Source organism: Corvus cornix, chromosome 22 (genome assembly GCF_000738735.6).
Source record: "Corvus cornix cornix isolate S_Up_H32 chromosome 22, ASM73873v5, whole genome shotgun sequence".
Lineage (NCBI taxonomy): Eukaryota > Metazoa > Chordata > Aves > Passeriformes > Corvidae > Corvus > Corvus cornix.
This window is the reverse complement of record NC_046351.1, coordinates 245674-261342: the sequence shown is the minus strand read 5'-3', so window position 1 is coordinate 261342 and position 15669 is coordinate 245674. Positions and strand designations below refer to the sequence as shown.

The window sequence follows — 15669 nt, the reverse complement described above, 5'->3', positions numbered from 1 at the left end:
GGGGTGGGGCCGGGGCCCGTCGCGGTCGCGCAGGCGCCCTCTGCCGTCGGCGGAGAGCGGGGCGGCCCTGCGGGCGCGGCCCCGCGGGCGGCGCGCTGGCGTCACGCACGCAGCGCGGTACGGGGGCGCGCACGGCACGTGGCGGGGCGGAGCGGGGCCCGGCGGCGGCGGCGGCGGCAGCAGCAGGTGAGTGACCGCCCGGAGCGGCCCCCGCGCCCCCTCCCGCCCCGCACCCGCCCGGCACCGCCGCTCCGCGCGGCGCGCGGCGAGGCCGGGGCGCCCGGACGGCGCCTGGCCCGCCCGCACACCGTTATCCCCGGGACCGCGGCCTCCCCGTGGCGGTGCGGCCGCGCCGCAGTGCCCCTCGCGCCGGCCTCGCCGCGCGCCCCCGCCCCGCGCACACCGAGGACGAAGGTCGCCGGGAGGGCCGAGACCCAGCCCTGCCGTGATCCGCCGCGCTCCTGGGGAAAAGAGCTGAGAGCGACCCTCGCCGCCGCCCCCGGTCTCGCTGCAGCCGCCCTGGCCTCGGGCGGGCCGTTACGCTGCTCTGCCGACCGGGCGGACGGTGGTCAATCGCTGCAGCCCCGAAACAGCGGTGTGGGCTGCGCTCTCTGTGCCTGCCAGGCCCGCCCGGCTGTGCCCCGGGGCGGGGCGGCTCCGGGAGCCCGCGGGCCGGACTGCAGCGGCACACGTGGGCTCTGCCGTGGCGGGTGACATGGTGCAGGACAGTAATAGCTGACCCCTCACAACCGCGGCTGCCGGCTCAGAGGGCCGGTCTGGCCAGTTTACCAGCATGAGTCCTGGTTCTCATGGGTGACAGCTGTGGCATAATGGGCAGCTGCACGTGTGGCTGAGGAGCTGCCTCTCCCAGTACGTGGTCTGTGTATATGCCTTTGAAGCACTAACAGTATTCTTAACATCACTGGTACAGCAGTGTGTAACCAGCAGCTGGAACGTAGTGTACAGGGGAACAAGAGGATCCTTACAGACTCTCCTTTGCCATGTGTGCTTGTCAGGTACCTGTTAAATCCCATCCTCAGGCTGAGACTCCGTAGCCAGGCGAAGGTGGTGTCCAGACAGGGGTCTCCTCCAAGCAGACTCAATTTTTATCACAAGCCACCGTTGGCCCTGTGGGTGTGTGACCTTTGACTGGTCCCTGTGCCCCAGCAAGTTCCTCTTTGACTAATCATCAGCAGTAATTGTCCCCTTAGGCTAACTTCCTGTCCTGAACTGTTTATAAATCTGCCCTGTGTCACTGGGGATGAGATGTACAGGAGCAGAGGAAGTGATGCCTTCCCAGGAATCTGGGTACCTGGCTTCCTCATTTCTCTCAGGTGCCCCTGAAATGAGGGACGTGATAAGATCTTTGTCATGAGGAAGGGTTTTCTGTCACTCCTTTCCTGTACTTGGGACCTGATTGCAGCATCCTGTGCCGTAGGTGTGGTTCTGGATGAGTCTGCTCCATCTGAGGTGTGCATGGTATGAAAATACAGGATGAATGGCAACAGGAGGTGATTCCCAAGTGACGGTGACAGGCAGTAGCCAGAGTACCAGTCTCAGTCTTGCTGTGTCTCAGGAGCTGCTCTGAATGGTGTGACCTCAGCCCAAGTACTGCCTTCCAGGTTTCAGAGCCCACTGTCTCTGGCATCCTGCCACCCTCTCTGCGTTGACATCTCTCCGGTCTGCTGACTTCAGTTGCTCTCCTTCAGTGCCGCTGGTGGCATGTGAGTGCCACGTCTGCCAAGAAACCCAACTTGCTGTTTGAAAGCTTTCCAGGGACACAGGCTTCATTTGTGGCTGTAATGACCCTTCAGCGTGAGTGGATGCCAGGGGCCTCCAGAATTAAACTTGTTCCAGGCGTCATGCAAGGACCCGTGCTGGTGCGCATGTCCTCGTGGGGAGAACAATAATAGCTCCACATACGGTAGGCTCCTCTGAGTGCCAACTCCCTCGATCTCCTCCAATGCAGGCTCAGGGATGGACTCCACCTTGTCCCTCTGAAGAGACTCTGCATGCTCTCAGCAGCCAGGAGGGGATTCTGCTGCCAGATTCTCCACAAGCTGCCCCACGGCAGGACTTGCTCAGTGGCAGCCCGGGAAGGGATCTGTTCCTGCAGTCGTGTTGCTGCCGAGCCCACCACACGCCCATGGACAAACCAGTGTGTGTGCACCATCTCCTCTGAGCTCTTTGGGCTGCACCGTCTGAACTCACCTGAGCTCCTGGCAGACTGTTGGCTTGTTTACCCAAGTGCTCTCCCTGATCCTGTTGCATTCTCTCTCTCAGAGCCCCAAAAGGGTGTGAACTTTGGAATGGGGTCTCTGAGCAGGCTGCAGACTCGGTGCATGTGTGAGACTGTTGCTGAGTAACAGGAGGACTGGTTCATTGCTGCAAGCAGCCCTTCTGTCTGGCTGCAGGGCACCAGCCTTGCCTGGGCCCTTCACCATGTTCCTCCTGCTCCCCTTTGACAGCCTAGTGGTTAATCTCTTGGGGATTTCCATAACTGTCCTCTTCACTCTGCTTCTGGTTTTCATCATCGTGCCAGCAATTTTTGGAGTCTCCTTTGGCATCCGCAAGGTTTACATGAAAACTTTATTAAAGATTTTTCAGGTAAGTCATGTTTTCAGAATGTTCTGTGTGTTTGCAGAGGTTTGTCCAGGCATGGTCATGGTAGGAAGAGAGGCTTTTGCCTCAGGAGGGCGTTGTGGGTGACTGGAGTAGAAGGTTGGGCTGTTGGTGTCGTGCTGCTGCCAGTTGACCTGTTTGGCTCATCTCAGCCAAATGCAGCTTACAAGACCTCTTGTCTGTGGGCTGTTTTTTCCCTGTAATTAATCTAGTAAGTCTTCAATTAAAGAAATAGTCTAGCAAGGCTAGACTTGGCAGTCGGCAGGAGTGCAGCAGGATCTGAGGGGTAGCTTGGAGGAGTTCGTGTCCCAGGCAAGGCGGAGTGCTGGTACAGCTTGGTGTCAGGTGTGATGGGGAGGGACCAGACTGCAGCCAGCAGGTTGCTCCTCTCCAGGACACATTTGGATGAAGCAAAAGCAGAGGAGGTACGGCAGGAAGCAAGCCTTTTGTCCTGCAAGCCCTGAGTGGTCTGTGGCCAGAACCCAGAGCTCTCAACATGCTTCTGTCCTGGAGCGTCGCCTACTGAGCCGTGTCTGGACCTGCCGCCTTGGAGGACAACCAGCAGCCCTTGCCGACCCTCTTGGCACAGAGAGGCCAAGTGGAATTTTCCAGCTTGTTGTCATGCTGTTCCCTTGCCTGCCTTTGGTGGACTAATTTTATGGGCTGTCTCTGAGCCAGCATCTCTTGAAGCAAGTCCCTGACCAGACCAGAATTTTTTATCTACTAAGAGTAGTAGGTAAAGCCTACACCACTCTACCCTGGCAGCCCAGGTGAAGGGCAAAGTGCTTTCTATGGAGGTTTTAGGCTCTTAAATGTGGAGTTCATGCTGCTAAAGGATGCATGGTACAGCTACTGCTGTTTGAACAGGGCTGGTTGTCCCCAGAGTATTCCTGTACTGGTTAGCTTGCGAAGACAGCCCTGGAGCTCACAGTGTTCAGCTCTTTAAACTCTGAGTCCTCCCAAAAGCCTGAGGTGTAAATGGGAAGACCTTGGGCTTTGTGAGGGGCTTCATTAATACAGATATCTGAAGACCTTACTACAAATCTACTGACTGAAGTGGGCAGAAAAAAATGGAACTTTTCACAGTGTTTTCTTTTTTTTTCCCCCCTTCCTTCAATTCAGGAACATTTACTCTCAGTACCTATATTGGTGTTTGAAACTATTTTTCTGAAAAGACTGGGAAGTCTGTTTCAGTTTTTATTAAAGAATCTTAGTGGTGGGATAGAGGAGCACTCATGCACAACTGGTCACTGATTTGGTGGAAAATTCACTTATTAAGTTTGACCATTCAGAATTGTATTTTGGAGGGCTATTATTTACCAAAAATACTTTCCCAGCTCTTGAGGCCAGAGGGGCAGCATGTGAGAGCGTGGCAGAGTCTGACAGCTTGTGGGACACAGCCTGAGCTGTGAGGCCTGGCTGGCAGCAGCACACCTGTGTTGCTGGGGAGGGAGGGCACCTGCCTGCTGCCTCTCAGGTGGGAGGCTGGGTTTGCTGCTGCCACAGTCAGGATGGAGATGTGCTGGGCTTGCAAAGAATGCCTTCTCCATAGGCTGCTTAGCTCACGCGAGGTCAGAGCTCCTCTCCTGACTTCTGGGATGGTAGTATCTAGGCAATCTTCTGCAATCCTGGAGTTCTAGCTGCTGGCAGAGGCAGCTGCGAGGTGAGCAGGACACTCCGTATGCAATTAGCATTCCCTCATTGCTGCCTCCTGATCTGCTGCTGGCATGGGCTTAGATTAGGATGCCAGAGTTCCCAGCAACTTCCCCTTCTTCACGGATAAGCATGTTGTACACAAGTCTTCCTCCTTCAGAAGTTTGTCCTTCCCGACCTATATGGATTACAGGCCGTGAAGGTTACGTGGAGGGCAGGCAGGAAAGCTGCACAGAAATCCAGCCTGCAGTTTGTGCTGGTGCCCTTGAAAATTAGCTGAGAGAACAAGTAGTCCTGGCGCAGGATTTGGCAGCCAGCTGTCTGAGGGTGCTTGCTGCTGCTGTTTTGGGTGGATTGCTGAGCTGAGAAGCAGCAGCAGCTATTAGCTGAATCAGAGGGGAAAGGATCCCATTCCATCATCAGCCTGATGTTTTCAGCAGCAACCTGAAAACACAGTCTCCGCTTTGAATTTAGAAGAAACAAGGGTTGAAAAATAGCGCTGGTCCCCCAACCAGCTTCCTACGCTTTGGTGCAGACACCCCAGCAGGAGGCACAGCTCAGCCAGAAGCTGTGCAGTGGCAACCACGTGCAAGGTGCAGCAGAGCTGAGAGGTCACAGAAACTGCAGAAAATCTTGCTGTGCCATCTCATCACTGAGCACTCTTCTTCCCTCTGGCACTCCCTGCTTCCCAGGCCAGTTTCTGCTTCACCTCAGTTCAGTTGGGTTCATCACTAACTCTTTCAGTTCTGTGTGGAAGCCTCCTGCTTTAGCCCCATCTTCTCCCCTGAAAGTCAGCTGTAAAATGGGCAGTGTTGTGGAGCTATAGGCCTTGCAAATCTTGGTTGTCCTGTCTGTCTTGCAGTGGGCAACACTGAGAATAGAGCGTGGTGCCAAGGAGAAGAACCATCCATTGTACAAGCCGTATGTCAATGGTGAGATCCTGCCCTGCATGGGTACACAGGGAGTTCAAAATTCTTTTGGGGAGGTGGAGTAAATGTGGTGTCTCTGAGCAGCTGAAGTCTGCTGGGAAGTCTTTTCCAGTAGGAGGGAGTTCTAGAGAACTCTGTTTCACAAGGAAGGGCAGGGAAGCACCCTGTGAGTGCTTCATTTCTAGATAGTGGGGAGGACTGGTTTATGCCTGTCTGGACTGGAGAAAGGAAGGAGGCTCTGAGGAGGGCGGGTGAGGAAGGGCCTTGGCTTTCGTCTCTCTTTGAGCGGGCAAGTCACACTTTTCTCAGAGCTGCCTATGGTGTGTTGCAGGTATCATTGCAAAGGAGCCAACATCACTGGAGGAGGAGATCAAGGAGATCCGCCGGAGTGGCAGTGGCAAAGCCCTGGACACCCCTGAATTTGAGCTCTCAGATATCTTCTATTTCTGCCGCAAAGGCATCGAGACCATCATGGATGATGAAGTGACCAAGAGGTTCTCAGCTGAAGAGCTGGAGTCCTGGAACCTGCTCAGCAGGACCAACTACAACTTCCAGTATATCAGCCTGCGCCTCACTGTGCTCTGGGGACTCGGTGTGCTCATCCGCTACTGCTTCCTTCTGCCCCTCAGGTGAGTGCTGGTGCAGGGACCTGCCTGCCAAGGGGGTGCTGGTGGCCTGGTTTTGCTAGCATATAGTTTCCCTCTTTCTGCAGGATAGCCCTGGCCTTTACTGGCATCAGCTTGTTGGTGACTGGTACCACAGTGGTGGGATATTTGCCAAATGGAAGGTGAGTTCATCTTCAAGGGAAGAGCAGATGGGGAGAACTTCGTGCAGTTTGAGACCTGATAATCCTGAAATTTTCCTGCAAGGCTTTCTGTTCTGCCACCTGCAGACACAGCAGGTGGTTGTGGCAGCTGTGGCCTCTCAGGAATGGACACCCTGTAATTTTCAACAAAGGGCCTAGATGTGAGCACTAAGCCGGTGGCAGAGCACTTGGTCCTGGCCTCTGAAAAGAGTAATAGCAGAAAAGAGCAAAGGCCAAAATTTTATTCTCGTGACTTAAGAATCAGTGATCGTAAATTGACAGCAAAGCTCAGAACATGTTTCAGTAGCAAAGACTTGAAGGCTTGGCTGGATCTCAGGGCCTGGGGCAGCTGAGCTGAGTGGCACTGTTACGGGGAGATTGTAGGACTGGGGAGTGATGGTCTCTGTCCTGGGCTGCAGGTGTAAGGACTTCCTGAGCAAACATGTCCACCTGATGTGTTACCGGATCTGCGTGCGTGCCCTCACAGCCATCATCACCTACCACGACCGGTAAGGCCTGTCTGCTCTAGGCTGTCCCTGCCCAGGAGGTTCTCCATGCCAGGCCTTATGTAGGCCTCATGCTTCCTTCCTCTTTCTTCACCTCTACCTTTGTTTTGCATCTAGAGAAAACAGACCCCGAAATGGAGGCATCTGTGTGGCCAATCACACCTCCCCCATTGATGTGATCATCCTGGCCAGTGATGGCTACTATGCGATGGTAAGGCACCAGCTCTGCCTGCTCGGGCTTGGTCGCCTGCATGGAGGGAGCAAGCAAGCATGTTGTGGGGCAGGAAGTAGGCAGCAAGAGTCCTTTGAGCATGCAGAACTACTTTTCCCTGCATGACATGGCAGGGCACTGTCAGACTCTGTTGTACGTGGTGTTTGTGCAAGCTCAGCCTGGAACTCAAAGCACCAGGGGTCTGTTGGTGCAGCTTTGCAAGAAGAGCTCTAGGCTTTGCTGTTGTTGGAAGAGCAAAGTGCTTCCCCAGCTGGACCTCCTGCCATGGGGAAAGCACTTGGGGTTTGCTGTATCTGTCTTGCAAGTCAGAGCGTGGGACTTTTCCTCTTAGCCTTTCCAGCGTAGGGGTAGGAAGGTGGAGGGGAAGCTCAGAACAGGCAGCAACAATGAACCTCAGTTTGGCTGTGAAACCGGGTGCTGCCTTGGCTTTCATGCGTGCCCAGGTCTTGTAACTTGTGTCTTCTTGCCCTGTCCAGGTGGGTCAGATCCATGGAGGGCTCATGGGTGTGATACAGAGAGCCATGGTGAAAGCTTGTCCCCATGTCTGGTTCGAACGTTCTGAGGTCAAAGATCGTCACCTCGTCGCCAGAAGGTGTGACAGTCGCTGGCTGCAGGGGTGGGTCTGAAGGCTGGGGGAGGTAGCGCTCACCTCCCTTGGATGAGGACACTGCATGGCCTCATAGGTGCTGGGAGATTGTGCCTCTGTTGTTGGTGCCCTGATAGTCCCTGGTGACTGCAGGTTAAGGACTATATGCTGTGTGGATTGCTAGTGAGAGCTTCTGTCCTCTCTGCTAATTTTTGACACTCTTCTGTTTAGGCTCACAGAACATGCCCAGGACAAAAGCAAATTGCCCATTCTTATTTTTCCAGAAGGTGAGTGCAACAACGCCAGACAGACAAGCACCTGCATCTCTGTTGCTTTCCTTCTTACACAGCCAAGGGCTTGAAACCCTTCACTGAGACAAAAGGGACATTGTGTCTTTAGAGCTGAGTGAGCCCAGAATGCAGGAGTCATACATGATGTCCTGATGACCCATTCTGTGCACACAGAGAACAGAGCATGGACTGAGAGTTAGGGGAGAGTTGCTGGGTTCCTGTGGCCCTGCCCTTAAGCCTGTAGCTTAGACTTCTGAACTGACTTGGAGAGGAAAGTTAAGATTGTGCTTGTCTCTTACAGGAACATGCATCAACAACACATCTGTGATGATGTTCAAAAAGGGGAGCTTTGAAATTGGAGCCACAGTTTACCCTGTAGCCATCAAGGTATGAGAAGGCAATGTTCTTAGGTCACAAGTCTGTCTGTCCCTCTGTATCTCTGTCTTGGCAACCTAATCCAGCCTGGTCTGAGGGTACAGGAAAGCTGAGGTCACTCCATGTAGTGCTTTGGGAGAGCTGACCTGTAGCTCAGTTTGGGGTGGAAGTTGGAGCCTCAGAGAGGGTGCAACCACTGCCTGACTTCCGTGAACTCTTCTGCCTTTGTAGTATGACCCACAGTTTGGAGATGCCTTTTGGAACAGCAGCAAATACGGCATGGTGACCTACCTCCTCAGGATGATGACCAGCTGGGCCATCGTCTGCAGTGTCTGGTACTTGCCCCCAATGACCAGGCAGGTAAGGTGAACCCAGCCTATCTCTGATTGCTTTCCTGTTTTGCCCTTCACTCCTGCTGAACAGTCTTGCTTTGCCACAGCCTGAAGAGGACGCAGTGCAGTTTGCCAATCGAGTGAAGTCAGCCATTGCCAGGCAGGGGGGCCTTGTGGATCTGCTCTGGTGAGTCCAGGCAGGCTTTTCTCTTCCTGGTGGCAGAGTTCCTTGTTTCTGGGTCATGGCATGTGCTCATGGGCTCCATGGCAAGAGCTCCATTTGTTTCTTGCTTAGGGTAGAGCAGGCCCATGGAGGAGTGTTCTTCTGTAGTAGGGACCAAAGTCTTTGCTTCTTCTGTATGCTGGGCATCAGGGCTTCATTCTGCGATTGTAGCTTGCATTGGGATGCCCTGGGTTTGACTTGTTTCTGCTCAGCAAGGTGTGTTCAGCTTGGGAACTTGCTTTCCCAGGCACTGAAGTCTCAGAGCCTGGGAGGCAGGCAGGCAGTCTCCTGTAGTGGTACTAGAGTAGTTCACGTTTCTGGCAGAGTTGCTATTTTGAACACATTGCAGGGCCATGGGGGAAGCTCCTGGCAGAACCAGGTAAGAAAGTGGTGCCCTTCAGGGACAGGTGGTCTGCAGTGTGCCCTGGCAGCGTGTGGTACATGGGCAGATGTCAGCACTCACTGGAACTCTGACTTGCCCTGAGCAGTCCCAGCCAAAGATGGTGCCTGCCTGCAGCCTCTCTGATATGATTCTCTCCCCAGGGATGGAGGACTGAAAAGGGAGAAGGTGAAAGACGCGTTCAAGGAGGAGCAACAGAAACTCTACAGCAAAATGATTGTAGGCAGCCATGAAGACCGGAGCCGCTCCTGAGTCTGCTGCCTCCAGCACTGCCACCGGGGCTGGTCAAAGCCCTCTGCCTCCAGCACCAGCCAGGGCTTGTCTGGAGCAACTCCGAATCTTTGGACTTGGGCTACTCCAGAGCTGCTTGGACTCGCTCTTTCATCCTCTGGCTGTTGTTTCCTGGAGGCACTGTTACTGCCTGGAGTCTTTAGGCCCTTGGCAGCTCATGGCAAAGATGCCTTCTCGTTACTGTTACAGTGAAGCCCCTTGCAGGGGCAGTATTAAATGAAACTCTTACAGTGTCATGTGCTTCCATCTGGTGTGTCCAGCCCCAGGGAAGGACTGGTGTGATGTGCATGTGTGTCAGTCACAAGTCTCCCACAGCACAAAAGCCAGTGAGCTGTGCTGAAATGGACTGCCTTGACAACCAAGGGAGGCGTCATGAGCCTGTGCCCCTCGTGTGTGTGGCATAAACCCCTTAGGAGCAGAATGTGGTCTCTCAGGCCCTTTCCAGATCCTCTTTCAGGAGAAATCTTTTTGTTTTGCCACCTTCATGTCAGCTTGACCCAGACTGTTGCTTCTACGGTGTCTGAGTAACAGCCTCTTTGCTGCTCCTGATGCAGTAAGGATCATACTCCTTGGAAACCTCCCTCTGTCCCTTGGGGCTGTGAGGTGCCAGGTGTCACTGGAGTGGCAGGTGGGGCTCCTTAGGAATCTGTACGTGCTATAGTGGGAGCCTAGGGTGTGTAGGAGAGCCCAAGACTTCATGGCTGGGGCAGCATATCCCTTTTCAAATGTCTGCTGAGGGAAACGGTGGCATCTGACCTTGTCATGCACCAACACACACATGGATAGTATCAACTTGTTGCAAGAAAACTGAAATCTTGTGCCGGTGGTGGTGCCCCTTTCTGCTCTGCAAGTAAATTATTCAGTAAAACAACTTGCATTTGAGCATTTGTTCCATGTACTTTCCCATTTTCCTTACATTCCTACAAACTTGAGCACTTACACTGGGTTCTCTGCTCTTAGAAGCAAGAGCTATTTCACTGCTACCTGCTGAAGCCTGCTTGCATTTTCTAGCACTCTGGAGAAGGCAGTTACCAAAGTGCCTCCTTTGTACCTCAAGTGTTGTTTGCTGGGGAGGGCATCTGCTATGCCAGGTGAGGACAGCTGTTCTGTGTAAGTGGCCTTAAATCTGGATTTTCCCTGTGCTTTATTTTTCTTTGCCTGATGGAACTTTGGCCGCAAGGCTTGCGAAGCTTTTCTCTTGCTCAGGGCCCATTTGGATGAAGACCCCTGCACCGTGCTGTGGTGTGGCGAGCTCTGGAGGGAGCCACAGCGAGCCAGGGGTTGCTGAGGCAGTGCCATGCTCACTGGGTACTGTGGATGGCCCTTCCCCATGTGCCAAGCTGCAGCTGGAGTCACAACTCTGCTGGGGACATGGACATTGCTGCCTGCCCGTCCCTGTTGCCCAGGCAGGGTCTTCAGGCTCTCCTTCACTTCTCCCCGTTCAGCAGCCACTCCTGAGCCCTCTCAAGGGCTGTGTCCCCAGAGCTCTCCTCTCTGGGGGTGGGACAGACATTTCCTTCAGGCACGGGCAAAGACTACAGGCCTCCCCCGCCCCCCTGCTGTGTCCTCAGGCGCTTGGACCCAGCTGCAGGTGCCCCCCAAGTCTCCTGCCTGCAGTTAGGTTCCCTGTCCCTGACACCATGGTGACATGCAGAACCCTCCTCAGCTTTGTGGGACCTCCAGCCATCCTGCTGTGCTTGGGGACCATCCCCAGCAGTGTTCAGGACGCTCCACAGCAGGCAAGGAGCTGGCTGGACAGGTTAGGAGGCACACATCCATCTTTCCTTGGCTCTCCCACCCCATGCCCCCAGTCAATATGTCTCTCTCCGATGAGAAAGTTAATAAATTTAGCTCTAGATTAAAAGTATCGATCATGTCATTTGTAAGCGATAAATAACCAGGGGGGGAGCACTGGGCGGCCCACAGGGTAGGGGCTGTTGGCTCCGGCTGGAGCAGCCGTGCACCCCACTGGGGCCAGGAGCCCTCATATGCATTCTGCCCGGATGCTGGCATTGATTTGCTATTAGTCTCCACGCACCACCCAGTAGCACATCATTCCCGAAGCCGCTATTAATGGCCTTTTGATAAATAATCACTTGTAAGTCAATAAATTTTTATTAAACAGTGTGGCGCTTTGATTTATGAAAATCCGACGGGGTTTGTCTGGGAGAAAAGGGATGCAGAATTGAAACGGAGCTGCTATCCATCTGCCTGCCAGGCCGGCCTGCCTGTGCTCGCGCCCCCGGCGCAGCTGGCTCCCGGCTCTGCCCACGCAGCCTGAGGCTGCCTGGCACCAGGCACAGGGTGGGCAGAGCTGGTGCTCACTGCTGACTGCTCCTGTCAAGACCCCAGCACTGATGGGGCACCACTCTGCTGCAGCAGCAGGTGGCCAGTGGGAATGTGGGAGCCACAGTGGGCAGCATGGGGAGGAGAAGGGGTTGGTCCTGGCTACTGGGCTGGGGCCCTGCATGGATCAGCACTGTTTGGGGTCCTGTCTCAATGTGGGGATGCACGGGGCAGCCAGGCTGCAGCAGCCATTTGTCACTCTCCCTGGCTCCAGCAGGCCCTTTGCCACCTGCTTTATTTGTCTCCCAGCCCTGACGTGGCATCAGACAGGTGTTAAACTACTTAATCACTTTAAAATTGTTTTAATTTTCTGTTTTGTATTGATCTCCACAGCACCAATTAATCAGCTCACTGGACCAGGCAGTTAGTACATTAAAAATTGTCAGCCAAGCTGGGCAGCTTAGAAAATGTTAAAAAAATATCCCACCAGCAGCCCCTCACTTCTCCCACCATGTGGAACCTGCTCCTGCTGAGCACTGGCTCTATCCGCAGACAGCGATGTGTCTCTTCCAGCCCTGCCACCAGCCCCACGCACCATGCTCCCATGAGACCTGGCATCCAACATCCTTGCAAAGGGTCCATTAGCTCTGTCCTGGCCCAGCATCTGTCCCATGGAGGCAGTGGAGGGGCTGCATGGCTGAGAAGGGAGCATTACAAGCCCCCCCTCACTGCGGGGGTTGGACAGGGACCTACACAGGGACTGTAGTCCCCCAAGTCCTAGAAAAAGGGCACTGAGCAGTCAGGGCTCCTTGCAAAGTGCCCACAGCCCAGTGAGAGACTGAAGAGGGCTTTAAGCCAAGTGTGGGCCTTGGCAGGTTGTACAGCAATGATCTGCAGACCCACACAAGGCTGGTGCTCAGGGCTACTGAAAAGTCCCAGTGGTTCAGGAGCTTCAGCTGTCCCAGGCATGGACTTGGCCACCAGCCTGTTGCAGGTACTGCCTGCAGCCTCAGGGAAGGGTATCCCTTCACCAGCCCCATTCCAACCCCTTCTGTGCCTGTGCCACGCTGCTAATCAGTGCCTGATGGGCCGGCAGCACCTTATCTCCTATTGATTTCCTTCCAAGACACAGCCCACGTGTTTGCTTACACCTGGCTGGCACTTAGCTGGCTCTTGGCTGAACAACTGCCAAGCTTGCCCGGCCCCCAGTACTGTGCTTGTGCCTGGAGTGCCTCTGGCATCCTAAGCAGGTAAGGACAGCTGGCATGCCATTGGTGAGCCATGGGGAGCCAGAGCAGGGGTGTACAGCCCCATGTGCACACACACGTCTGTATGTGCAGCCCCGATTGCACAGGGGTGCAGCACGGCGCAGGGGGGGACCCAACAGGTTGGCAGGCAAACACACTGGGGCTATTGATGCCACATCAATCCTGCAGCCCCGACAGGTGAATGGGCTCTCACTCACACTGTTAAGATAAATGATATTTATTTGCTGCTAAGAGCTTCCAGTAAGAGGCCCCAATGAGTGACTTTTGAACCAGCAGCTCTTGCTGCTGGTACACGCCCAAACCAGAGAAAACCCTGGGAAAATCTCCAGGGCTCACCTGCTTCTGTGGGTACTTCCTACCCCACACACAAGAACCACAGCATGGCCCCTTCCCCTGCCTGGCATGCAGGCCCTGCCCCGTACACATCCTATCCCCAACCCTTCTCTGGCCCAGCCTCACAAGGCCACCCTGGACCGCATGCCCACGAAACAAGTGCTGGGACTTGACTGGGACCTTTATTTCATCAACGCCTGTAACAGGGCTGCACCTGACACTACCCACGTGTGCTGCTCCCAGCCCTGCAAGCCATGCTCCCCATCCAGCTTTCAGCCACCCCATCCCAACAGCCAGGCACCTGCTGGTGAGGGGAGTCACCCGCTGGCAGGATGCAGGTGGCCAGGCCAGTCACCCCCCAGCCCAGAGGGGCAGGCTATGCTGGTGCTCAGCCGCTGTGCGTGCCCAAGCCCAGCATCGAGAAGGCCGCACGATGCTTCCTCAGCAGCAGTCGGATCTTCTCGTCATCTGAGTCTGGGTCCAGAGGCTTGTTGTACTCATCGTCCTCGGTCTCAGAGGTCGCCCGGTCTCCGCCAGAGCCCCCCGCCCGCTGCGAGGATGAGGAGGGCTCCAGGGCACTCTTCTTCCTCCATTTGGTCCGTCGGTTCTGGAACCAGACCTGTTGCCCCGTGGGCCCAGCTCAGTTAGCGGCCATCATGCTGCGCAACCCATGCCACACAGGGACCAATACTCACCTTCACCTGAGACTCAGTCATACCAAGAGAATAGGCCAGCCGTGCTCTTTCCGGACCTGCCAGGTACTTGGTCTGCTCAAAAGTCTTCTCCAGAGCAAAGATCTGGTGTCCCGTGAAGGTTGGGCGCGTGTGCTTCTTCTTATGGATGCTGTCAGCCAAGTGAGCAGGGGCTACAGGAGAGGAAGAGAGAAGTGGGTGAGCTCTTGGCAGCCCACGACTCTGGACAGCTCTCCGCTTGTCCACACTCACCAGCCCTCAGTGACCAAAGAGTCCCTCCACACCTGCTCCCCTCCAAATTAAAACTGTATTCCTGCTTCAGGGCTTCAGCCCCATCCCAGGAGGGCTGAGCTGCCCACTGTGCAGATCCCACAGGGCCAGCGCTGGGCTATGCACCTCCTGATCAAGGACAGTGCTAAGTGGCTGTGGTGAGAGGGTAAGGGTCGCTATCAACAGTGCTTTACCCCAGAGCCATGCAGCACCCATGCCCCACACCTTGCAGGATGCGTGACAGGCATGGCTGAACATGGGCTAGTAGCTGTGCCAGGAGCAGATAGCCAAACTGCCTAACCCAATCTGCTCCAAAATCATCACCGGCAAAGGGGTGAAGGGGACCAGAGCTGCAGGTTCTGAGCAGCTGCACCCAGCCTCGCGGGGCTTCCCCCGGGACAGTGGATGCACCCATCCCACCTACCCTCTGGAGCAGTGGCAACATGCTCTGCAATTCCCCTGCCAGCTCTCTACCAGGAAGGCAGTGCAGCCAGCTCAGGGCTGGCCATCCTGCCTGTCTCTGCCCTGAGCTAAAACAGTCACTGACCCCCAGTGAGGCTGTCTGAGCAACCGGGATATCTTGTAAGTCAGAAGGCTCTGCCTGTCCTTGCCAGCTGTGGCTCCCTGGGGGCAAAGAATTAGTATTTGTCATTAAAGCCGCCCGTGCCCTTGAGCCAAAAGTTCTGCCACCGTTTGAGGTCCAGCAGCTCTGGCACTGGGGCCTTTCCCGCTGTCCTCGGGCAGCCTGCTGGCCAACCAGCCGTGTCTCGTGCAGGGCAATGGAGAAGACACAGCCTGCCCCATGCCTTTGCCCTAGTGCCGATGGGTCAGGGCTCTGCAAGTTGCCCATCAGCTGCTGCACCCAACCACCCACCACCCAGCCGCTCTGGGCCCACTGTACTTACGGCCGCCGCACTGCCGGCCGCCCCGCCACTCCGGGGCCGCCTCCGCCCAGCAGCTCCGTCCCCGCGGCAGGTACTCGCCACCAGCCTTGGGGAGGGCGCCCACCTGGGGCCCGTAATAGACGCCCGGGGAGCTCAGTCCGTTAAATCCGCCCGCGTGGGGGTAGCCAGGGAGGACACTGCTATTCGGTGTCGCCGCGGGCCGGCCGAGGATGTCGGAGATTCCGTGGGGGGTGCCAGCAGCCAGCTGGGCACCCAGTCCGGGGGGTCCCAGCTTGTAGAAGGAGCTCTGCACTGAGTACTGGCAAACAGGCGCCTTAGCCTCGGGGAAGGGGCCCAGCGAGGGGCCGTTGAGCAGAAAGGTGCCTGGCAGGTTGGCATCCATAGCTCCAGCACCGAGGCGGCCCTCAGAGCCCGGAACCCCGGAGGCGCGATGGCTGGCCCATTACCACTGGCCTGGGGGCTCCAGGGCCCCAGAGTCCGCCCTGGCCCGTGGGCGCCTGGCTGGCACTGGGATCCTGGCGGGGGCCGGGGCCGCGGGCAGCGTGGGAAGCGCCCCGTGACCCCGCACAGGCTCCGGCCCCGGACCCTCAACTTGGGCTTGGGCAGCGCCAACATTTCTCTGATAAAGACGAGGCCGATTAGAATAACGCGCACCCATTGGCCGGGGGGCT

At 55.9% G+C, this 15669-nt stretch overlaps 2 protein-coding genes across 3 annotated transcripts; one reads left to right on the top strand and one right to left on the bottom strand.

The window, feature by feature from the left end:
- The first annotated feature begins 145 nt into the window (after nucleotides 1–145).
- GPAT4 (glycerol-3-phosphate acyltransferase 4) lies at nucleotides 146–9480 on the top strand. 2 transcript variants are annotated; one of them, XM_039564337.1, is made up of 13 exons: nucleotides 146–186; nucleotides 1623–2607; nucleotides 5138–5207; nucleotides 5536–5833; nucleotides 5917–5991; nucleotides 6429–6518; nucleotides 6633–6726; nucleotides 7224–7339; nucleotides 7565–7620; nucleotides 7925–8010; nucleotides 8230–8358; nucleotides 8438–8517; nucleotides 9097–9480. In XM_039564337.1, the coding sequence occupies exons 2-13, from the start codon at nucleotides 2443–2445 to the stop codon at nucleotides 9203–9205; spliced, it is 1368 nt and encodes a 455-aa protein (XP_039420271.1). In that variant the 5' UTR covers nucleotides 146–186; nucleotides 1623–2442; the 3' UTR covers nucleotides 9206–9480. The 2 variants fall into 2 exon arrangements, with proteins under 2 accessions (XP_039420271.1, XP_039420270.1); XM_039564336.1 differs by having other exon boundaries at nucleotides 1439–2607.
- A 3819-nt stretch (nucleotides 9481–13299) lies between these two features.
- Nucleotides 13300–15584, bottom strand: NKX6-3 (NK6 homeobox 3). Its single transcript, XM_039564355.1, has 3 exons — nucleotides 14999–15584; nucleotides 13827–13996; nucleotides 13300–13750 (listed from the first exon to the last, which is right to left on the bottom strand). Exons 1-3 carry the CDS (start codon nucleotides 15378–15380, stop codon nucleotides 13520–13522), a joined length of 783 nt encoding a protein of 260 aa, XP_039420289.1. The 5' UTR covers nucleotides 15381–15584; the 3' UTR covers nucleotides 13300–13519.
- Nucleotides 15585–15669: the final 85 nt, after the last annotated feature.

What these genes read in the sequence shown, in the direction of transcription:
- GPAT4 (XM_039564337.1), top strand. Translation starts at nt 2,443, where the DNA reads ATGTTCCTCCTGCTCCCCTTTGACAGCCTAGTGGTTAATCTCTTGGGG. An exon ending in TGCTTCCTTCTGCCCCTCAG is followed by an intron (nt 5,834 to 5,916) that starts GTGAGTGCTGGT and finishes CTCTTTCTGCAG; the next exon opens with GATAGCCCTGGCCTTTACTG. An exon ending in TTTACCCTGTAGCCATCAAG is followed by an intron (nt 8,011 to 8,229) that starts GTATGAGAAGGC and finishes CTGCCTTTGTAG; the next exon opens with TATGACCCACAGTTTGGAGA.
- NKX6-3 (XM_039564355.1), bottom strand. Translation starts at nt 15,380, where the DNA reads ATGGATGCCAACCTGCCAGGCACCTTTCTGCTCAACGGCCCCTCGCTG. An exon ending in CGGCCGGCAGTGCGGCGGCC is followed by an intron (nt 13,997 to 14,998) that starts GTAAGTACAGTG and finishes CCTCTCCTGTAG; the next exon opens with CCCCTGCTCACTTGGCTGAC. An exon ending in TGACTGAGTCTCAGGTGAAG is followed by an intron (nt 13,751 to 13,826) that starts GTGAGTATTGGT and finishes ACGGGGCAACAG; the next exon opens with GTCTGGTTCCAGAACCGACG.